General features: G+C 41.3%; 1 protein-coding gene across 1 annotated transcript in view; it reads right to left on the bottom strand.

Moving 5' to 3' along the window:
- LOC109921559 (insulin receptor substrate 2) overlaps positions 1 to 15,434 on the bottom strand; it is a 43,580-nt gene extending 28,146 nt beyond the window's left edge. The window contains exon 1 of the mRNA XM_020521579.2: positions 12,052 to 15,434. Coding sequence (XP_020377168.1) covers positions 12,052 to 15,235 — 3,184 coding nt within the window. The 5' untranslated portion in view covers positions 15,236 to 15,434. The remainder of the gene's footprint in view (positions 1 to 12,051) is intronic.
- Positions 15,435 to 24,954: the final 9,520 nt, after the last annotated feature.

Below are 24,954 nucleotides of genomic sequence, written 5' to 3'. Positions count from 1 at the left end.
TTAAATGTTGTAATTGTACCAACCTCCACCACTTCTTCTAGGAGCTCATTCCATATATGCACCACTCTCTGCGTGAAAATGTTGCCCCTTATGTCCCTTTTAAATCTTTCCCCTCTCACCTTAAGTCTATGTCATCTAATTTTGGACTCCCCCACCCTGGGGAAAAGATCTTGCCTGTTCACCCCATCCATGCCCCTCATAATTTTATAAACCTCTATAAGGTCACACATCAGCCTCCAGCATTCCAGGGAAAATAGCCCCAGGCTATTCAGCCTCTCCCTATAGCTCAAGCCCTCCAACCCTGGCAACATGCTTGTAAATCTTTTCTGAACCCTTTCAAATTTCACAACATCCTTCCCACAGTAGGAGACCAGAATTGCATGCAGTATTCCAATAATGGCCTAACCAATGTCCTGTAGACGCAACATGACATCCCAACTCCTACACTCCATGTACTTACCAATAAAGGCAAGCATACCAAATGCCTTCTTCACTATCCTGTCTACCTGCGATTTCAAGGAACCATGAACTTGCATTCCAAGTTCTGTTTATTCAGCAACAGTCTCCAGGACCTTACCATTACGTGTAGAAGTCCTGTCCTAATTTGCCTTTCCAAAATGCAACACCTCACATTTATCTAAATTTAACTCCATCTGCCATTCCTTGGCCCATCGGCCTATCTGATCAAGATCCCGTTGTACTCTGAGGTACCCTGTTCGCTGTCCACTACACCTCCAATTTTGGATCACACAAGTTAGCTAACTAATACATCTGAAATAGCACTTTCACAAACACTGATTCCTATCTCAGTTTAGGGCAGAATTAATATTTAAAGCTAATGCCTTTGTAATCCATAATGGACCAAGAGTGGAAAAAAAAGGAATCAAGTGACTAAAAATAAATTTGTAGAAACTGATTGAGTGACACTATATGAATTACAGAACATAAAGAAGATGATAATGTTAAACCAAGTACAAGGTTTATTAACCCTAACAAAGATTCTCAATGATACGTTTCGACATCTTAATTGTTCACTTCTTGGTTACAGGGTTCCACAAGAAGTGGTTCCAGAAAAAAGAACCACTGTGGACAGTGTTTGCAGACTTTTCACTTTTGAAATTTTGTTTTTTAAATTAGCAAACATGAAGTACGTTTCTGGCAGAGAGAGAAAAAAAATAACTGAACTAAATCGAGGCATTAAAAAAGAGCAAACCCTTACTTCCTGATACCGTCGTGACGTGATCCTTGTTACTATGACAAAGATGGCCTACTGGGGTGCATTCATTAAAATTGGAGGAATGCTTTCAATTTGACAGCATATAGTTGGCTGAGGCCCTAGAGAAAAAAAACGAAATCAGGGCTGGTTCAAACACTAGTGGATCCACATTGGCCTCTGAAGTCACCTACTTTAATGCAGTGTCCATTCGTACCAACAATCAGACAGCCTAGAATGTTTCACAAATGTAAATCTCACTGTTGTTACAAAACCAAACATGGTTGCTAATATGCACACAAACAGATGGTATTTTCGCAGTTCTCATGGATTGAATGCTGTCCAGGGCTCTAGAATTCCCTACTCTCCTTGAATGGTGGCACAGGATCTGCCTCATGAACCTGACAGGGTCTTGATATGAAAATGCCATCTGAAAGATGATACTGCATTGACTGTGCTTTAGCATGTAGCTGAGTTTGAACATCAAACCATTCAATTCAGAGACTATCGTGAGCCAAGGCCTGAGGCGAACATTAAAGAGAAAACAAATCTTTGTTTATAATTTTTAAAAAAATTCTAAAGAGAAAAAAACAGGTTTGCTTTTGCTCAGTGGTACAACTAAAGTTTAAAGCTGTACACTACAGGTAGCAAAAAGAACAGATGTGGAATTTCCCTAATAGTGTTAGATGTGAAACTTTACATTCAGTATCAATAAAACCCACCAGCAATTTGTCTATTCTTTCCAAACACAACACAAAGGAAACATGTTATTCTAGTTAAAAATATGAATATACTTGTGTTTTGGAGACCACTTAATTTCAAATTAAGGCATCAAATACCTTGAAGCAAATCATTGCCTATTTAAATGTCTCAAAGTTTATCTTAATGTCCTATTAGGTTCTCATACCTATTAATATTCATATTTCAATCAACTACTCAATTCCCTTTCAGTACACAATTGACACCAATTAAACAAAAGCCTGGGAAAGACAATTCTGTTTCCATCATTTTTACGTTCATGAATTTATCTGACATCTCCAAATCTTTTAGCAGTTTTGTAAACATGTGCACCCGCTGTTACACAAGTGTACTATTCTTGTTAAAATCCTGATGGTATGGTTGTATCAATGCTCAGAAGCATCAAAACATAAGTGTTAACATCACAAATAGCTTTTACTTAGAATCTACACAGGAAAACAAGCCATTAAGAAATGAAAGCCAATGCTGCACAATTGGAACCTATCGTTCTATACTGAAGCGTACCTAAAGCCATGTATAGTGTTTTACAAAATCTCTTTAAGGTGAATAAAATGCCTTTATTTGACTTAGTCCTGCAATGATATTGTAACTTGGCATTACAGAAAAGCTTTATACATCCAGTATTGTGATAGAATTCTTTTGGAAAACACACTGGCAGAGCTCTTGACCTGCTGAGCACTACTGGAGTTGTATGTTTACGCAGGCCGGAAGCCCTTGACCATGGGGCCTTTAAATATTTATAAACAGCTGGGGGCAGAGCTCCGACTATGTAAGCATGCAAACGGAGGCTCAATTCTAATCACAGTCAGGCAGCACATTTGAACTGTGCTTGGCTGGCACCTTTACTGCAGCTGCTGAACTCAGATGACTGGCTACAGTATAATTCCACCATGACTTTATCTGTGCGTTATGACTCTTTTGCACCAAACGTTAGGCGAGTATTACCCAGGGAGGAAGAACTCACCAGTACATGGCTAGAACTGAATGCTTGCATGTTCACCACTTAGATTCTGCTTATTGCCCTTGCTGCATGTAAACACAACACTGTTTTTCCATAAATAGAGCCCTTGTGTCACAGTAAAGACACTGTAGTCACTGGCCATCAAACTACATTAATAGTCGAGGAGAAAAGACAACAAAAGACCCGAGTGCCACTTTTAACTCAAGGCTTCAAGGAGCTGAAGCAGATGGAACACTACTATTTAAATTAGCTCCCTGCTCTTTAGGGATAGGCAGCCGTACTGTGGTTGAAGTTGGGGAAATTAAAACAATATGGTAAGGTGGGGAGGAATATCACAAGGGTGTGAAAACCTGCCCCCTCACAACCTCACACTGCCCTATTATCTTAAACCCCATCTTCACCTCATCTCACCAAATGGAGCCGGTGGGGGGGGGGGCAGGGTGTGAGGGACTTAACCTACTGTTTAATTTATCTGTGTTAGATAACCTCCAGATGCCATTGGAACCATCGATTGTTGACCTTTTTTTGCGGATTAACATTAAATTCACTTATTAACCTCTTGCCCACTTCTTTCTGAATTGGGTAACTCACTGTGCAATTGTGAAACATCATCAGATAAATCAACTGATTCTAACATTACATCAACCAAACAGCTTGGCTGATTAATATAGTTAAGTTTAATTTTGCACTTTTAAGTTACAGCAGTGCGTCTGAACAGGTTAGATCCACTTCAGACATAGTGGCAAATTGAAAACGAAAAGCATATTCAGCAGGCACACAAAACAGAAGTTGTTAACAGATCATTCAAAAGACAAGCGTTTTATTATGCATCACTCCCTTGATAATCTAGTTTGAAGCTGTCATACAGTGTGTGGGAAAATTCTGCAGTCGGGAAAAGTCAAAACTTTGGTTGGATAACTACATGTTATAGAAATTTGGATGATCAGAACATGCAATTGGATTGATAACAATGCTTTGTTCTCAAAAGTCCTCTTTTGTCATACTCTATTAAAACAGTTGAAAGCAGAAATGCTGAAATTAATTCTCATACTTTATTTTAAAGCGATCATTGCAGGAACAAACCAGAGAAGAAAAACTCTTTTTCTACACACCCACCTTCATTTCAAACTAAATCACGGATGAAATTAGGATGAATCTCGTAAGCAATCTGGTCAAAGTGGAAAAAAAATCAAGCAAATCATCCCATTCCCTTTGACAGGAATGTTTAAATTACAGCAGTGGTATTTATGAGACATAGAGTAGGGTTTTGGTCAGAGGCACCAACCTCCAGAGTGATAACCTTCCTATTTCAAAAACACCCTTTGCCTAACTCTGTAGGTCAAAAAACAAGTAAGCAATTCAACCTTTGGACTAACAGTCTGCATTCCAGTCAGGAAACAGAGTACCTGACAACTGGCAAACAGCTGACTCACTTGTTTTTGCAAAGTATTTTAATCACAGTCCACAGTCAGTTAAGACATGAAACCAACTGCAGCTTTTAAACACAAAACGCCTTCGAAACATACATGTATATCAATATACACGCACCTCTTTAGAGAAAATAAGTTCCAATTAATGGTTGCCTGCTGCAATAATGAATGGTATACCTAAGGAAATATGTAACAGATGTTTAAGTAGTAAAAGCAAAAAACACAATGCTGAAAATGGACTGAAGGTTCATCTTAACATTAACTTTGGAAATTTTTATTTGCCTCTTTTTCCATTAGGTTTAAGCTAAACACCTATAACGTTTGGTTCAAATTACATATTTCACAATGATAAACCTAAGCACTGAATGAAAGAGGAAACCACAATGAATTTTTAAAAATTATAGAAAAAAATTGCTTGATTGTCTAATTGTAATGCAGCTCTTGGATAGGATGCTGTTCAACATAAACGCATGATATAATGGTGTAGGCCTGGAGGAACACAGCAGGCCAAGCAGATCAGAGGAGCAGGGAAGCTGGCGTTTCGAGCCTAGACCCTTTTTCTGAAGAAGCGTCTAGGCCCGCAACATCAGCTTTCCTGCTCCTCTGATGCTGCTTGGCCTGCTGTGCTCATCCAGCTCTACACCTTGTTATCTCAGATTCTCCAGTACCTGCAGTTCCTACTATCTCTGATATAATGGTGTTTTCCTTTTGGACTGCAGCGTAACACTGGTTTCCTCAGAGCAGATTAGATTAATGGAAAAAAAAGTCCCAAAATTCTCAATAAGTCTATTTTCCACCATCAGAACTGAGAAAGGGTCACACGACCCAAAATGTTAACTCTGATTTCTCTCCACAGATGCTGCCAGACCTGCTCAGCCTTTCCAGCAATTTCTGTTTTTGTTTTTGATTTACAGCATCGACAGTTCTTTTGGTTTTTACATTTTCCACCATTCCTGATTCTATGATACTCATAATGAGGGCCCTTATTGCAACATTAGCTTTTTCCTACTTAATCTGCCTTCTGTGTTTAATCAACAGGGTAAACCAAGGCTCACTGTTACGAGTTCTGTATTACACTTCAAGCAGGAACAGAGTAGCAGATGCCTGCTCCCACTGAAGTTTCGTAAAAGGAGAGAAGAGCAGGTCATGCTATTAAATTGATCAGAACCACATTTGAGTTCAATAGTTAAACTAGGACAACATCTCATTAAAAGAGTGAAGCTACTTAGCTAGCCATTTTTACAGCTGTCTACCTCATTAGTAACTATTTATCAAGGAGCTCTGCTGTTACTTATGGCAAGGCACTTATAATATCACGCTAATGACCTAGATTAAAAGACAAATTTAATTTCCATCAGAAAAATGCCAGAGGTAAAAGAATTCCAATTAGAATTTTTTGCACCAATTAGTTAGTACTATCCATGCAATTAACTACAAAAGTGAATGAAATCAACACAAGCTACAGGATACATCACAGTATGTAGAACTTGCTCTCACAGATATCTGAGACTGGTAATCTGGTCTCGAGGAATGACATCCTCAGCTTTAACCACTTCGCCTTACTGCATGTTTTGGATGAAAATACAGAATACAACCAAATTAAAACATCCAACTAGCCAACTTTTCGGTCATACCCACAAGAAAGATTGATCTTTCCTTCTCCCTGATATTCACTGCTCTTTTTCTTAAAATCTAGTCCAACAGGCCATATAGCCTCGGTCTCCAACACATAGCTCATCAACGACAGGTCGATTGCACAGCCTCAGAGAGCTGATCTCACAGTTTACTCGTGTTCCCTCGCTGTGTGCGTGTCAACTGTCATAGCATTGTATAATCTCTGCTTTTGGAAGCTGCATGGCCTAGGCAAAAGACTATGCTGTGAACACGCTTTGCTAGCTTATTACATCATGGTTCAGTTTGGTTCAGGTGGACTGTCATGCAGGGTAAAGCAAGTTTTGTGGTGACAAAGGACTAAGCAGTCTGCTTGATTAGTCCAACATCCAAACATTCACTCCCTTCACCACCAATGCTCAGTAGCATCAGTAAATACAATGTGCAAGATGTGCTGCAGAAGTTCATCAAAGCTCCTTAGACTGCACTTTCCAAACCCACGACCATCTGGATGAACAAGGTCAGCAGATATCACCTGCAAGTTCCCTTCCAAGCCACTTACCATCCTGACTTGGAAATATAATCATTGTTCCTTCACTATTGCTGGGTCAAAATCCTGGAACTCCCTCCTACTCAGGGGGTGCACTCACAAATGAATTACAGTGATTCAAGGCAGCTCACCACCACCTTCGGAAGGGCAACTAGGGAATATGCAATAAACGTGGGACCAACCAGCAACACCCACATCCAATGAATGCATTTTTTTTTAAATGAAGAAGAATGGAACTGATGTGTAAAGCCAGTATATGACAGTACTAGAAATACAGGAATCTATTCAGTCCATCATGTCCATGCATACAAGATAGGCAGCTAGGATCAGAGGAACCTTGATGTGCATGGCCACAGATCATTGAAGGCAGAAGGACAGGTGGATAAGCATTAAGAAGGCATTAAGCATTATGGGATACTTGCCTTTATTAGTCTAGGCATCGTACACAAGAGCAAGGTGGTCTAACACATTTGTTCGGCCTAGCTGATCTCAGGACTGCCAATGAACAGCAATTAGGTGGCTCACTAGAGTAACAAGGAATAAATACTCCACACTCCAACAGTGGAAACCATTCTGTTTGCTCTCAGACTAACACAGGCAATCACAAATTTAACTGAGTGGGAAATCCAACCGACATTCTGTCTTCACTCTGTGATGTTCTGCAACACGCTGAGTCACTGAGGATAAGCCCTGTTAAAGTTTTGATATATTTTTAAGTTCCTGAAGGCCCAACAGCTTAGAAGTACATGAATTACATAGACACTCCTTAAAAGTTCTATTTAATAGTTTAGCATTCCATTCTTTTCATACAACGGTTGTTGTAGAGTAATTCATGAGTAGTGAAACACTTTGGGAGATCCCAGCACGTTATAGAGCATTGGATTACACAATTTTTCCATTTTTAACAATAAAAGGATACAACTTTCATTAAGAAGCCATTTTACCAATTGTTTGGAAGCACGTAAAACATATGACATAATGATGCCTTTCAAGACATTTTACTTCACTTGTTTTTCTTCTTCAGCTAAAAGGTTTGTCAAACATAATTTCCATGCATTTTCTCCCTCAAATTGGTTGGTCGACAACAGAGATTTGAATGGCTCACTGTTCCCTTTCCGCTGAAGGACAGTAAAGGTCATTGCATAGCAGAACCAGGAGATTTCTCCACTGCATGTGCAGCCTGGGCAGAGTGCACATGTGGAACATGATTGAGGGTATCACTCAGTGAGCTTCGACTCTGTCCTCATCTGACACCCATACACTGGCAATTCTCCAAGCAAGGCTGGGGTAACTCAATATTGTTCTGAAGTAGGAACTCCGGCTAGTATTCCCAGCCCCCGGGCATTCCAACCAGTGTAATGCTCCTTCATCTATCCCATTACCAGACCAGCGGTGTCAACCCTTACTGAGTTACCAGGGAAAACTAAGCATTTCTGAAGCAGCAGGAAAATGTACAGTAAAAGATTGAGGAAAATGTTTTGAAAAATAATTTTAATTATAAACAATATCAAATTCAGTGAACAGACACTGTAGTAAGAAGGGGAGCTGCTGGAGTAAAACAGAAACACTAAATTACCCTGTAGCTGTTGTACAGAGACGACTACCAGTAATGATATTGATTTCTTTGTTCACCTTGGGATCCAAGAATCTGAAGATATTCAAGCATCGAATACTAGGGGCCTCATTAGGGAGATATTGCTACAGCTGGATTAAAATCTACACCAGTTTAGCCTGGATTAGTGGCTGAAGAAATGAACAAATTATTTTATATCCAATGAGGAAATTTACTTTAATTTTGAAGTTTTCACTGTTGTCTTAGCCAGGTACAGGCCTTTGTGAGCACTACATTTGACCCTGTGACTAAACCAACCTTCTCCATTCTCCTTCACAGACCAGCCTTTATTTTAGCTAAGTAAAAGAATGAAGCTATGATCCGTTTTGGGGCAGATTCCTTCGATTTTGAGTATGGATGGGTTCTCTGTGAATCTGCTTAAGTACAGATATTTTTAATCACCCAACTGAGATGTCTTATGACATACCTCTGGGACTTTGGTCCAGACTAGTATCACTACCATTGTCCTACAAAAGCCCCTCTGCTTCGCATATGCTTTTAGATATCTTGGGCAGGCAGAATTAAATGTCTTGGTTGGTATCAGAATTCTTAAGTGACGCTGCAGTTGGTGTTCTGGTTAAGATTCAATCCAGACAATAACCAGGTTATGTTGCCCACCAGGAACATTAATTATCTCATTTCAAAGCAAGCCCTGTGCCTGTGTGGCTACGAGTGTTCTAATAGTTCCAGGTATTAGTATCAGGAGCTGAAGCTTTCAATCTATCCATATTTAGATATATTGAAGGTTGCACAAATGGTCTTGAACACTTTCTAAATGACATTTAACGTTGCACAAAACTTAAACTTCTTGCAGTCAAGCCAAAGTAATGACAGACCATCCACTGTAAGTACGATTAATTCAGCTTCCTTTTAGGGACAGGGCAAAAACTTATAGCAGACCTGCACCAGCACTCGGTCTACATACAACCCAAAACCCATCATACTGAAACTTGAAAAGACACATTCAAAATACTTAGAAGAACAGACAGGGTAGATGTAGGTAAGCAGTTTCCCCTAGCTGGGAAGTCCAGAATCAGGGTCACAATTTAAAAATAAGGGAGATGCCACTTAAGTCTGAAAACAGGAGATTTTTGTTTTTACTCAGAGTGTTGTGAGTCTTCAGAATTCTGTATCAACGAGTACTGTGCAGGTTGAATGTTTGAGTGAATTTAAGGTAGAAATTGATAGATTTCTGATTACCCAGTGCCATAACAGGGTTGGGTAAAAGGTACTGAAGTTTATGAGCAGCCATGATCATATTGAATATCAGGCAGGCTCAAAAGATTTAAAAGATGCCTTTCAATAACATTCTGTGTTATTAAAATAGAAAAACACCCCAACATGCTTCATAGAAGTGGAGTGAAAGAATGAACACCAAGCTAAAGGAGACTTTAGGATGGTGGTCCAAAGTTTAGTTACAATGTGGGTTTTAATCAAGTTATTAAAAGGAGAAAAATGCGGCAAGGCTTTCATGATGAAATTGCAGAGTGTGGCAGCTGAAGACAAAGGTGGGGGAGCAGGATACATATGAGAACTAGGCAAAGGAGATTCCTTTTTAACCTTTGTCAACCTTTTTAACCTGTTCTTGGAGGTGTGGGTGGAGAGTTAATTCTCTTTCTTTAAGACAATTGTGCATTTAAATAATGCCACGTTAAATTTTCTTCAGAATACTCATCCGGTTACCATCTTCCATCTTTAGTACTTTATGGATGCTCTCAGGAATCTTTGGCAAACAAATTATTAAGCACTCTGCCCTGGAACGTATGCACGCACTTCATGTGCTTTGTACATTTTGTTCTTAGCAGATTAACAGACCAACAAAAGAGCCTTAGATGCAGAAAGTGGCTCAGATTCCAATCCATCAATACCCATGCTACAATCTATTTCTCATTTTCATCTCCCTAAAATGAGGCAATTTCTCACTGCGTACAATTCAATGACTTTTGAGAAACACGCCAACTAGTGCCATGTACAGAAAGGAGCAGCTTTCCTGTTGCCCCTAGCAAAAGCAGCTAATAAAGTAAATAAATCACAGACAGGCTGGCAGCTAGTAGTACTAGACCACCAGTTACAAACAAGCTACATTTTTCAGTACCTTTTTGGCATCCAAATGTGCTATTTAACATGAGTGAACAGAATGTGGTGTCATTTTGTTAAATGGTGCTGATCCAATTTTGCAACAGATCAGTCCTGTGATTAATCAGACACTCAGATCAATTCAACCACCATATAAAATAACATAACTTCCTGATTAGATGTGTTATAGGAATCTTACAATAACATACTGACATCATTTTGAACAAGCCTCAGCTTGTTAAGAGTGATTTTCTTTTCATCTAATACCTGTGCCAACTAGTCTGCTAACAAACTAAAAGCATTTCACTTTGTATTTTGTGACAATAATGTCACTAGTGTTCCACAGGACTGAATGTGAACACAGCCTGATCAGAAGCGCTCACAGTACTACTATTAACCAAATGAAACTGCTTTCAAAAAGTGTATTCATCAGAGATTGTGTGTTTTTCCATCAAAATGACTAAAGTACCTGGCTCAGATTTCAGCAGAAGTCGGAGACATACACAGTAGTTAATCTCACAAATGATGTGTTCTTAAATAACTTACTGCTTAAGTCATACATAGGAACAAAAAGCATATGAACCATGATGTTATATAAACATGTGGAATATCCTGGCACCGTAATGCTGAGGCATTCGCAACCTCTATCTAGACACATTTCTATTCAATTACTGGCACTACTGTGTCCAAATATCCAGAATCTGTCTCAGATCTTCCCTAGCACAGATGTAGACATGCTGTGAAATCTAGCTATCACTGCAGTAGCCTCCTTGTATCGAACTAAACCCAAAAAGACAGCTGCTACTCAGCTTTTGGTTTTAGTTTGACTAACCAGCAGAACTGAAAATCCCAAAGCAAATGAAAATCAATACTGTAATGAGAAACAAACTGATTGCTTCCACTTGCTAAATTTGTGCTTCAGACCCTGCATATCCTGAAACACAAGTACAAATTTTCAACAAATATTCACATGAGCGTTCATCACAAGAAGTCAGAAACCTACACAGTGGAGTTCAAACTTTGCATTCTTTAACTGTTTTTTCTACTTACTGCACTTTCAATGTGACTGCTCTTATTATTGATTTCATGATTAAGCAGATCACTGAAGACATTCCTTCTCCTCTACAACACAAACACCAACCCCCACCTCTGCTCCCTTGCCTTTGCCTCTGCTTTTGATTGTGGCTGTGCTTAAATTCTAAACAAAGATTAATTTGGCTGGCTAAATCCAAAACAAGTATTCCATCTCTGCATCTTGAACTCTGTCATCTGATAAGGCGGTTTACACAATATAAAAAGCAACAGGCAATGCCACTCTAATTGTAACAAGCTGGACGAGGACGTTCAATTTTAAAAGGGCTTTATGCTTAATGTGCAATGCTACATTGTTTTGCCTTTAAATAAACCAAAGTAAAAAGGAATATTGAAAATCTGTAAGGAGTGGAACTTGTAAGAGGCAGGGTTTTGCATGGATGTTTCACTTTCAGTATTTGACATACCACAAAGTATACAGTTTGTATCTCCACCTTCAATTATCTACAGCTTCCAGGCAGTTCAGCAATAAAAAGTGCAGATGGATTTTTTTTTGGGGGGGTGAAGTGCGGACATGCATTCAATTCTAAGTAAAATGGCAGAAGAATAACCAAATGCCTCTAAGTACCTTCCTACCTACCTTCCAAGTTTTATATTCGAAAAACCATTGTGAATGCCTGCAAAATCAAACTGCCTATCCTACAAAGAGCATCAACCCCTGGTTACTCACACATTCAAGCATACAGCAATAAATGCATAGAATATAACAAAAAAATCTTAAGTAGTAAAAATATACAGTTGACAAACCTTCCACAGCAGCAGCCCGGTCCAAATTCTTTGATACAAAGTCTATTCTAGCGTATGTGCTTGCATCTGAACCATTAATACTTCCTTTGGCTTGAGGAATTGATCGACATCGTACTAGTTTCTCGCATCTCGTCAAATCATCATCTATTAAATCTAAGGCAATGTAGTTCAGCCCATTCTGGAAACCAGTGGAGGTTTTGCGGCACATTGGGCTTCCTTGTTCCTCTTCAGCTTCGTCATTCTTTCTCAGAGAAACATTCTCAAATGAAGCAGAACTGTGTCTCTTGGGATCATGAGCAAATGAAGGCGAAACAGGTGTGACCGTAGTGGTGGAAGAGAACGTTTCTGAGCTATGACGCCTTCGCCCCTGGGGATCAGCGCGGATTACTTTTGCCCCTCGATTGGGATCTGGTGGCAGAGTTGGAAGCATGAAAACCTCAACCCCAGGCATCTGATCAATCAGGGATAGTCTTTTCACACCAGTGGTAGGGCTTGCCACTTGGATACTTTCATGTTTTGGTGAAACTGATAGTGGAGCTGTTGCAGCCATTCCAAATGTCATATCTGTATAATCAGTCTCAGCTTCCAAAGGGTTAGAGAGGCAAGATGTCCCAACCTGACCTTTAAGGTAAATATTGGCCGGATGGTTGATGCTAGAGCATGCAACCGACGATCCAGCTACTGAATCGAAGGAGCTGCAAGGAACAACTCCACTCTTTGGCGACTGAGAGTTGAGATCGAGGTTCATGTAGTCAGACACTGCTGACTTTCTCTGAGCACTACCACATTCCTTGGAAGATAAGGAACTTTGTAATGACACTGCAGGCAGGGAGTACACAAATTTGTTGTTGAAATCTATATTAATATATTCTCCAGGGCTCTTTGGTTCCGGTGGTAAAGGATGCTCATTTGTACTTGGTAATGTGCTGGCTCTCAACTTGTCCAGTGACAATCTAGTGGGTCTCATCGCTCTTCCTCTAGACACTGAACAACCTGTCTGACTTTGCCTCCCTGGTGAACGAGAAGCATGACCAACTGCACAAGATGTGCCAGACTTTGCACTGAACGTCGGTTCTTCAAGAATCACACTGCCAGGTGAATTCATCAGAACATAGTTATCGTTTTCACCATTTTTCTGACACTGGGGTTTGTAAGATCGGGGTAATGAGTAGAAGGAGTAGCTGGGTTTGGGAACATCGTCACTTACAGGGTTGAAAAAGTAGTCTGGAGGAGTCACTGATGCACAACAGTCAACAGGCGACATATTCATATATTCATCATGGTTAAACTTTCCCTCAGAACTTTCAACCGATAACTTTGACCCAGACCACATTTTCATGTATCCACTTGTATCAGGTGAGCAGCTCCCAGTCGGAGAAATGTTCTTATATCCATTTGCATTCAGTTGAGAATGTAATCGAGGATTAATGATCTGTTTTGGGGCAGAAATACTTTTGGGGCTCATTGGCATGTAGTCATCACTTTTGTTAGATGTGGGGGCTATTCCAGGCGTCATTGGCATGTAACCATCATCACCAAGGTTAGTGGACCCAGAGCTCCTTTGGGACCCTATTTCAACGTCACAGTAATCTTCTGGGTAAGGGTTGTAGGCCACTTTGGGGGAGGCAGTATGTGACAGACGTCCAGAGCTGCCCAGGCAGGTAGCTTTCATTAGAGTATACTCATCCAATGAAACCGAAGAAACCTGTGAGGTGGCTTTCTTTCGGCATGGAGTTGTTAAAGAGTAAGTTCTTTTCCTATAGCTTTTCTCCAGTTCTGTACTTTCATCCCGACTTGTCAGAAAACAGCTGGCATTAAACTGACCAGCAGTGTGCCTATCCATTAACATGTATCCATACAATTCAGTGCCTTCTGGGACAGGTGGTGTTTCAGTGAGGGACTCTGGCGTGTTGCTCCTGTTTCCCACATAGTGTCTCAAATCCCCCGGGCTGGAACCATACTCGTCAAAGGAAATAAAGCCGCCATCGCTCGGGGAACCTGAGACGGATGCGCTGCCACTAGATGGTCGTGGTATGGTGTCTGATGCAGATCCGTGCCCACTGCTGGATGACAGACTCACCGGGCTTGTGGCCGACGGGGGCGAGTGCGACATTGGCATGGACATTGACCGACTGTGGTGGAGGGAATGGTGCGGGATCACTCTGCAGTTTCTGGAGACGGTATTTGAGCGGCTAAAGTGTGTCCTCACCATGCTCGGGCTGATGGGGCTACCAGTGATAGACTCAGGCCGGCACATGGTACTGTCACCCTCACTAGCCGTCCTCATGCGACACGATGCCATCTTATTGGGTGGCAAAGGGGCGTTGACACTGTCAGTCCTGGACCTCCTGTGGAGGCCGGTCTGGCTGGGGGGCAGGTTGTTGAGGTGCCTTCTGCTGGGCACGCTGATGGGATTGGAACCCGACGATTGACTCTTGCTTCTGGGCCGGAACTCGCACAGCTCCTTCATCGCTTTCATCGCCTCCAGGATGGTTTCGTGGATGTGCTGCGCTACCACCGAGTCATCCACTTGCATCCACAGCTCGCCGGGCCCGGTGGATGCCGACCTGCCCACTTCGATGAAGAAGAAATTCTCCGAGTGCCCACAGCGGCGGATGTTCATGAGCTGCAGGTTGACGGAGGGCACCTGGGAGTTGAGTTTCACGAAGCCCATACTCTTACTGGAAAGGCACAGCATGTAAAATCCGGTGAGGTTTCTGGCTTGCCCCAAGCCTTTGGGCTTCAGGTTGACCTGCCACACCTCCTTGTAGAGGGCAGAGGCGGGGGTATACAGACCGTAACCCACCTCATCCTGCTGGAGGAGCTGGTCCTGGGTGAGCAGCTCAGTGAGAGCGTGAAACCAGCTCTCCTGCTCCTGCTCACTGTCCGCCGCCACCGCCAAATACTCGTCCTTCGTGTACAGGGCGATGAGGTATTTGTGTTTGGCGTCCGCTCTCTTGTTGATATTCAAGCAGCTCTCCAACGAGATGATCCTCTTCGCCGCAGACTTGTTCCTCCACTTCTTCTCGTTCTCGTAATACTCGAGCCGAGCCGGGCAGTCCCCGCTCCTCTCCCTCAACACGAAGAACCGCTTGTGCCCGTGTTTCTGCTTCTTCAAGTAGCCGCATTTCTTCACTTTGGTGAAGCACGGATGGCCCGCCTTGAGCACTGGCGGACTGGCCATCCTTTCTCCAACAACACCACCCGCTACAGATTCTGCTGCTTCTCCTCCTGTTCTCTGTGCTCCTCACTCACTCCCTCTCTCTCTCTCTGTGTGTGTGTGTGTGTGTGTGTGTCTCTCTGCCGGTACCAGAGTGGAAGTGGGAGCTGTAAATAACACACACACACACACACACACACAGACATTGGCTGCAGAGCAAAACAACATGTGACCTCCCTCCCCACACACACACACACACACGGCAGCGCTCTGCATAGTAAGGAAGGTGCTGGGAACAGCCACAGAGAAATAGGGGAAGAGGTGGGAAGTAGAGAGGGGAGAGAAAAGGGAGAACGGGGGAGAAAAGAAGGGAAGGGGAGAAATTGAGGAAGGGGGAAGGAGGGGATGAAGGAGAGGGGAAAAGGGGAAGGGGAGAGGGGAGGCGGGGGCAAAGGGGGAATGGGGAGGCGGGGGATGGGGAGGAGGAGTGGGGGGGAGGGGAGAGCAGGGAGAAGGTGGGGTGAAGAGGAGAGAGCAGGGAGAGGGGAAGGGATAGAGGGTTGGGGGGAAGAGGTAAGTGGAGGGGCGAGCAGGATAGGGAAAGGGAGAGGAAGAGGGGTGGAGGAGGGAGAGGGGGTTGGAAGAGGGGGAGAGGGAGAGGGTTGCAGGAGGAGAGGGAGTGTGGAGGGGAGGAGAGGAGAGGGAGGGGGAGGAAAAGGGGGAGGAGGAGATGGAAAAGAAAGGAGGGGGTGAAATGGAGCAAATGAGGGGGAAGGAAGAAAGGAAGGGGAAGTGGGAAAAAGAGAAACAGGAGGTGGGGGAAGAAGTGGAAGGGAGGAGAGAAGAGGGGATAGGGTGAAGGAAAAAGAGGGAGCAGAAATTAGGCAGGAGTGTAATAGGGGAAGGAGGAAGAAAAAGGGAGAAGAGGGAAGTGAAGGTGGGTGAAGGAAAAGAAGGGGAATACTAAGATGGGGAGGGGAAAGAGTGGGGGGGCGGAACAGTGGAGGGGATAAAGAAAAGACAAAATATAGGAAAGGGGTGGATGAGAGGATGGTAGGTAGGGCAGAGATGGAGAAGAGGAAATAATAATGAAGTTAAGGAAAACGAGTGTGGAAGTGATGTAGGAGGAGAATGGAAAATAAGGAAGAAGAGAGCAAGGAGAGAGAGGCAGAGTGAGTGGAGGAGAGGCAGAGGAAGAATGAAAATATAAGGGAAGGAAAGGAGGAGGGGTAGAGGAAAAGAGATAGTTGGGAGGGAGGGGAGGAACGGAGGAGAAAAGGAAAGGAAAAGAAGATTGAAGAGGAAGATGCGATAGAAGGGGAAGGTATGATAGTGGAAGATTGTGGGAGAGTGTAGAGAGGAGGATGTGATCTTTAGAAGGGAGAAGAGAAAGGGACAGACAGAGGGAGGAATGGTGGGGAGGTGATGAGAGGGAGGGACCGGAACAGGCTGGAGGAAAGAGTGAAGCATAAGAGAGAGTCGGGGAGGAGAGAAACCCAGAAGAGAAGAGGGAGGTAAAGGAGGAAAAGAAAGAATAGGGAGGGTGGCTAGAAGTGGACTTTGCACAAATATTCTATTGTGTAGCTGGCTTCTGGATAGAAAACAATAAAAGCATCCGCATAATAATTGAAATTCAAGGGGCAAATGGGGAGGGAGGAATTTGAACAATCATTACTAGAGAAGAAGTACCATTGAGATTGAGGAATGACATGTTATCTGGACAAGAGGACATGAATCCAGACTCTAGATTCTGGAAAGTTTCCAGCAGTATGGATAACCAAAAATGTAAATACAGGAAAGCAGGAAAATATAGGTTAGTTAGTGTGACTTCTGTGAGTAGGAAAATACTGAAATTAATTTATTCAGTGATCGCAGGACACTTAGAAAATCATAATAATCGAACAGAAACAACATGGTTTTATGAAAGATTAAATCACATTTGCCAAATTCATTAGTGTTCTTTGAAGATATAATGAGGAAAATAGATAAAGGGGAACCAATAAATTCAATTTATTTATTAGGATTTCCAAAAGGCATTTTAGAAGGTGAATGAGATTGCTGTTTGTAGGAGGCAATTGTCAGAAATTGGCCATGTTTTACTACACGGTATTCCACATGTCTTTGGCCCTGGGCGTAAAGAAACAAGAAATGAAACACAAAGACAGTGAAGTGACTTGAAAAACTTCTCAAGGGATGGTAGAGGCGACCAGACCACACAATACATATGCATCTATCCAGTTAAATTTGTCTCAACCATTTAACTCCTATGGGCAAATTGTATGACCATAAACAGAATTTACCACCTATCAAGCTGCGAGTTCCAGTATGTCAGGACATGAAACCACATTCCTTGGAAGTACGAATCCCATTAGAGCAAAATACAGCCACCAATTTGATAATGCTGATAGGCCTAAATCACCTTCATATGTTAATGAGATGCTCATGAATCCAGGATGTGGGATTGTTCCAAGGTGTAAGAAAGTATAATCTAGAGGGCGATGCATCTTCAGCCATCATTGTCACCAGTGTGCCTTTTGCACTACAAAAGAAAGGTATCTTTAGGGATGTGACAGTGATTTCTAAGGTAACTTCAGGTTGAATTGATCACCCACACACAGGAAGGCACTGCTCAAAGTGAACAACAGGGTAACTGCAGTTGGGAAGTTATAGGAATAACGTTTGTAAATATTGATTAACTTGAAGGGGGCTGGGGTCTACTGAGTAGTGAATCTTGACAATTTTCTTCACTCAAAAGGGAAGGCATAGGTTCCCCCACCTCCAGCAAATTTTAAAGAGAACCAAGACTGCATAAAAATATCAATAGATTGAGCAGTTAGACCACTGTCTTCCTGTGTCCCAAATGCAGCAGACACTGCTATGCTAGAGTGGGGCTTCTGAGCTTAATAGAGTTGAGCACCCATGGCACAAACCAGTCTTGAGATAGGAAGCTGCCACTTCAGGTGAAGCTTCCACTTTTGTAGAAACATTAGGAAAGAAAAATAAACATTATCAATGGACCAGATACTGAGGGGGTCTCCACTGATAGTTCAGACAGCAGCGTCTGGTCCCCAGCCTGGCAGTAAGAGCCTAGTTACCCCTGTTCTCAGCCTCCCGGGGTGGAGGTAGTGAGAGTCGCCCTGTTATTTTCACTAATACAACCAGTTCATTCCAATCAACAAACTCAATAAACAACAAAATCATTCGCTTATTTCACAATGGATAAATATTTCCGTGTTCCCAAAGATCCAGGCGCCAATTCAATTCTTTCCCTATTTTGTTTTCGGATTCTGTATGAACGCAGGAATATCAAGGTGGCTGTGAAGGAGCTGGTCGGCCTGGGAGGGAAGGTGAACCGCCTTTTAAAGTGAGTTGCTGTTGTGAGACAGGGAGCTCCTTGTTTATCACCAATGCGTCAGGCTGAGCTGACGATCAATAGCGTTACCATAGCTGCAAGCGCGAGCAGGACGCTGGCGGTGCACTTTCATCTCAGACGAGTAAACCTCCTGTAGTGAAACTCGGAACACAGTTACAACTTGCCCACTCTCTGTGATCAATCCTTATGTAGGTGTGTGCATAGATATAATGTGTGCATAAATGTGAAGGTATTTGTGTGTGCGTACACATGTCTGAATATATGTGAAGATTATATACATATGTGTATTTGTGTGCATATGTGAAGATTATAAATGTGTGTGTGTGAATTTATATACACAAAACCCCGTCACAGGTAACTGTGACGTTCACCAGCTCCCAGATAGAAAGCTGCAGTGTTACAGCTCAGTGGAGTTAACCCTTGTCACCAGCTGAGTCACCAGGAACACGACTCTACCATTTAGTATTCTAGTTGTACACAAATTACACAGGGCTTACTTTTTTATTGTGTTTTATTTTGCTGTACCTGCCTACACACTCAATAAATTATATAATGGTGATTAAATCACTGATTGAGACAAATCCGCCCCCTAGCATCGAGCTAAAGCCAGGGGCTTGTTGTTTCAAATGTGGAGAGGGGGCGGAGTTCACCTCAGCACTGAGGCGTTGGAGTAAAGTTATTGACGTCGTTGACTTTGGAAAGCAAGTGGTTTTGCAGGTTGTTTACCAGCTGGCAGGGTTTTTGCTTGGAGCAGATTCCTGTCCCCAGACCAGAACTATTATCGCAATCCCGTATCTAGTTAGACTCGCAGAGAGCACGGTTAATTTGTAATTGAATCGCACGATTTCAAAGAGAAAATGAAAACGCCTGTTTGAACACATACTTTCCTTATCCCTATCCCTGTTTACAGCTGGTGTTTGTGTGTGAAAACTCTGACGTGCGCGTTTAATGCTAATCCACACAGACCTCAGCAAAACCGAGTGATTCATTGCTGTATTTTTCCATTGCCGTTTTGTGATTTCAGGTTTAAATTGAATTAATTCTTCAGAACGATTGCGGATGCACTCCTTTTTTTCAAATTTCATACATAGCTAATCGCTCTTTGCTTCACTGAATGAGATTTGGGGTCAGTGTGCATGACCTTAAAACAGCATTATGGTAATAAGCGTTCTCTATTTTTGCTATAACCTTTAGTTCCGTTCTGACGATCGCTCAAACAGTCTTAATTGAATTACAAATAACAGATCGTCGTATCTAGCTCACTGTATCACACGTAAACGGATAAAAATCCTCATTATGAATAAGAATTGTTTCAGGTGATAACAGTCAATGTTCTAACACAATTAACATCTCCGTTAGAATAATCTTATATTTACATGCTTCGTTTAATTTTTTAAAAATAACTGATCAAATGCTCAATATTGATTTTTGATTTCATTATAAAATGTGTTCATTGTTTTCTCCAGCTTGTTTTAAGGATTGACATGGACTTTGCTATAATTTCAACAATGTCCTGTTAATGTGGTGTCCACAGACCTGTGAAGATGATTTGATAACATGCCCCACAACAGATTTTTGAGCAAAGTTAGAACTGGTAGGTTTGGAGCAAAGTATAGAACTCCAAAAGAGCATTGTCAAACTGGAGCAAATGGCCAAGCAGGAAACAGGTGAAGTTCAGTGTGGAGAAGTGTGAAGTGATTGGGATGTGCTGAAGCAGAGAGAACTAGGTGTATATGTGCATTAACCATTAAAGATGGCAGAACAGGTGCAGAGAACCATTAATAAAATATACATTATCTTAGATTTTATTGATAGAGCCAAAGCATTCAATAGGAGGGATCCAAACAAATATAGAAATTGCTGGAAAAGCAGAGATAAATCAGCGTTAACATTTTGGGTTGAGTGACCCTTCTTCAGACCCTTCCTCACTGGACCTGAACATGAATTCTGATTTGTCTCCACAGATGCTGCTGAGTTTCTCCAGCAATTTCTGTTTTTCTTTCTGCTTTCCAGCATCCGCAGTTCCTTCGGTTTTTATCAAGAGGAAGGATGTTATGCTAAACTAGTATAAGACATTAGTTAGACCTTGACGGGAATATTATGTCCAGTTTTGAGCACTACATTTCAGTAAGAATTTGAACACATTGGAGAGAGTGCAGAAGAGGGTTATGAGAATGGTTCCAGGGATGAGAAGCTTCAGTTATGATGAGAGATTGAAGAAATTGGGAATTGTTTTTGTTAGAGAGGAGAAGGCTAAGAGGAGATATTTTCAACATCATGAGTGGTGTGGACAGAGTAGATAAGGAGAAACAGTTCCCATTTGTTAAAATGACCAAGAGTAAGAATGCACAGATTCAAAGTAATTTATAAAGTAAGCAAAAGTGAGGTAGGAAAATGCTTTCTCATGCAACGAGCGGAATACAGTGCCATGAAGGAGTATAATGGAGACAGATTTAATTGAAGCATTCAAGAGGATATTAAACTGTCATTTGAAAATAAAACAATTTTCAGTGTCACAGAGAAAAGGCAGGAAATTGACAATAATAATTTCATATGGAGATCCAAGGCAAGCAGGGTGGGCTGAATGGCCTCCCTGTACCCCCGAACGATTCTGCAACTCATTCCTTTGGTGACAAGCTATATTAGAAATCATTCCACTTGCAAGTTTTGATGGTTTAAGATAATTGACCACATTGCAAGTAAATACATAGCTTCAAGTTGAGTTAAAATAAATTTGATTTGTTGTTTGATATTACCTCATATGTTACATGCCTACATATCAAGTTCTGTCACCAATGAATTTCCAGATTTCTAGCACAATAATCACATTTCACATTCCTGTCCTGATCATCCTTCAAGGTGAAGATGGACATGTTTATTGTCTGGTGCGTTTGGTATTTTGGTGGCTATGCTACAGCCACTCTGCTCCCAGAGTGTTCTGCTGCAAGTGAGATAGGACCCCTCAGGTGAGTGAGCTTGGCATGTGTTTTCCGCTCTGCATTTTCTTCTTGCATTTTCTCTCTCGTTTTGAAGGAGAATTGCACCATTTTAATTTATTTGGGCGTGCGAGATGCAACGATCCTGGGTAAGCTTCTTCCAGGACCCAAAAGTCAATATTGAAACAAGTGAATTTTTGAAACTGCCGTTGTAACATGTCTTTTGACTGCATCCCACACACATTCTTTCCACTGAAGCTTTGCTCTGTTAAGCAAGTATCACACACTGGGGCTACCTGACCAGTCCAGCTCACTTGTGACTGTCTCAAATTGGTGTGGCAGTTTGACATCTCAACTTGACAAAGGACCTCAACCCTGATGTTCTGTCCTGCCATCTGATCTCCAGAAGCTGCTGAAGTGAAGGGGTTAACCTTTGTGATATGATGCTGGCATGCAGTCCAAGATTCTCATACATGAAACAGAGTGGACAGGGCTATTGCTCCATAGATGTTCAGTTTGGTAGGTAGACTTACAGCTCTCCATTCCCAGATTGAAGTTCAAAGTCTGCTGAAGCATACACGTACTCCAACAACGCCTTTATCTCTCAATGCAGTCAACTCAATAGAGACTGTGCTGCTGAATTAAGTAAACATTTGCACTGCAGACAGCTCCAGGAGAGATGCCAAGAATAGAACATGGACTTCTACATCACAAATCTCACATAGACAAGATCTCTTGACTGATATTTTCTCTTGGAAGAAATAGTGTAATTTTTTTCAAATCTATTCTTATTGGTTTTATTCTTGTTGCAATCTCTGAGGGTGCTGGTAAAATGAGATCAAATGATGATGAGCAAACTGATGAAATAATTCAGTATGAATTGTTTGTAATGTTCTCAAGGTGATGCAATGGAATATTATAGTAATGAATATTATTGCTAAAAGCTTTAGGAGTCCAGTGCAACATTTTTAAACCATGCCATAACCATTATATTTCCTATTTTAAATCAATAATCATCTCTATGTTCTACATTTTCTACATTACAGTGTATCCAGGATTTTAGTTTTGTGCAGAATGTTTTATTGTATTAATAATGCATTTGGTTTATTGAAAAAAATTCACTGTTCAAAGGTGAGTCTGAAAGCATCTTTGGCTGAGTGGACAAACACAAATTGATTTGGTTTATAAATTGGCTTCAAATCCAAGGCCAGATTTCAATTGTGGGACTTTCCATCCTTTAACTGAAGAGTTCTGGTATTGGTGTTATCGCAAATGTAATTGGAATGGTTCTCCACTCGCTGTTTTGCTGTGTAATAACTGCATTATAATCCATCATACTGTGCAAGTTAACAGGTTGTGTAAGCATGAAAACTTTAGAGCACTTAAGACAATATTCCTATTATAATATTCCTAATATTCCATCAGGTAGAAGATACAGAAACCTGAATATGCACATGAGCAGGTTCAGGAACAGCTTCTTTTCTGCCATTATCAGATGGTTGAATGGATTCTAGCCTCAAATAGTGTAATCTGTACATCCTTTGTTTGCCGTGATCTGCCTGTACCGCTCATAAACAAAGCTTTTTACTGTGTTTCAATACATTTTTTTCCTTTATTCATTAACTGGATGAGGGCGTCGCTGGCTAGGCAACATTTATTGCCCATCCCTATTTGCCCAGAGGGCAGTTCAGAGTCAACCACATTGCCTTGGGTCTGGAGTCACATGTAGGCCGGCAGTTTCCTTCCCTAAAGGGCATTAGTGAACCAGGTAGATTTTTCCTGACAATTGACAATGGATTCATGGTCATCATTAGATCCTTAATTCCAGATATTTATTGAAATCAAATTCCACCATCTGCCATGGTGGGATTTGAACCTGGGTTCCCAGAACATTACCTGGGTCTCTGGATTAACAGTCCAATGATAATACCACTAGGCCATTACTAGTATGCCACATAAGTGTGCCACATGTGATAATCAATCAACAATATTTTACTTATCACTCTTATGTCATTGAGGCAAATATGCTCTCAAAATGGTATATTAGATATGTTGTGTTGCCATCTACATTTCATAAAAGATGCATGAATTCTGAAATTGAGCATACTTGAATTTCTTACATTCTTACAAAAGGAATGAAGGCTGATCTCTGTGAGATTGCTTGTGTGTAAATTAAGGTTCTTTTGGGGGATTCTGATGGCGCATGTAATGTATCTACCTCTGACCGAGGAGGTCTGGGTTCAAGTCCCACCTGCTCCACAGATGTGTAATAACATCCCTGAACAGGTTAGTTAGAAAACATCCACAAAGGGAATGATCAGAGTAATCTGATGAAGAGCTGTGAATGCTGCCCCCAGGTGGTCACTTTTGATCTATTTTGTGCAGACTGATAGTTTATAATGAAAACTATTTATTTGTGGGTTTCACAGAAAAATACTCAGTGCCACAAAATTCAAATCCCCAAACACCACTGAAAATCCTGAAATGCCGTATGATGCTAATAGAATTTGATGTCCTCTTTACCATTCCAAGCCATTGGTCCTGACTTTGAATGGAGAAAGCAGTACAGTTGGATCCCTAAAATCCCAAAAGAATATTTTTTTAATCTGCCGGACATGCATACACATTTGTTTCTCTTTGTCTGAATATTAGTTCAACATTCACTTCTGATGAACATTTTCTTTATATATTACTATACCCTCTCTATCCTTCAATAATGGATACTACCTACACAAATGTGTTAAGCTACAAAACACGTCCATGATTTGATGGTTGTAGATGAGATGTTTACTTTTAAAATATGCAGTTCAGATGCTTATCCCAATTCTTTCATAATACAATTTGTACATTTCAACTGTTGCAGTCTTGCCAGAGAAATGATTTAATCTTAAACAATGCTGTGTGATTGGTTCTGATTTTGTGTGATTGCCAGTTTTGTTTTTCTTTTCAGTGGTGAATTATTTGTAATACAAAATGTCTTTGTATATCACATGGGATTTAAAGCATAGAAATGGCTATTCTCTTTAAATCTGGCAGACATTTAAGATTTTGATGTGGTGAAAAGTGTGTATTTTATAGATTTTTTTTTTTCAAATTTGAATTTTAAACCAGCAACATGTGGGTGCTGATTTTTGATTCGGGGTTTCAAAAAAAATTAGATCAGTCTTTCCAGAACTATGACTTTTAAACCAGCATGTGCAAGGGAGCTCCTGAATGTTAATAGCGGGACCGCTACACCACGAGGGGTTTGTAACAGGAGACACAAAACATTAAGCCATTAGCTTTAGCAGAATCCAAGGTGAGCAAATTCTTTTGTTAGAAAATGTTTAGAAATATATGGGTTAAATTCAAAGTAGATCTGACTGGGGTCAAATGCAGGTGTAGTCTCTCTTAGGAATGGAGATTGTTCAGAGCAGTTAAGGGAATAAGTTACA

Source organism: Rhincodon typus, chromosome 6 (assembly GCF_021869965.1).
Source record: "Rhincodon typus isolate 14 chromosome 6, sRhiTyp1.1, whole genome shotgun sequence".
Lineage (NCBI taxonomy): Eukaryota > Metazoa > Chordata > Chondrichthyes > Orectolobiformes > Rhincodontidae > Rhincodon > Rhincodon typus.
Note: the sequence above shows the minus strand (reverse complement) of the source record. Positions and strands in the feature narration are given on the sequence as shown.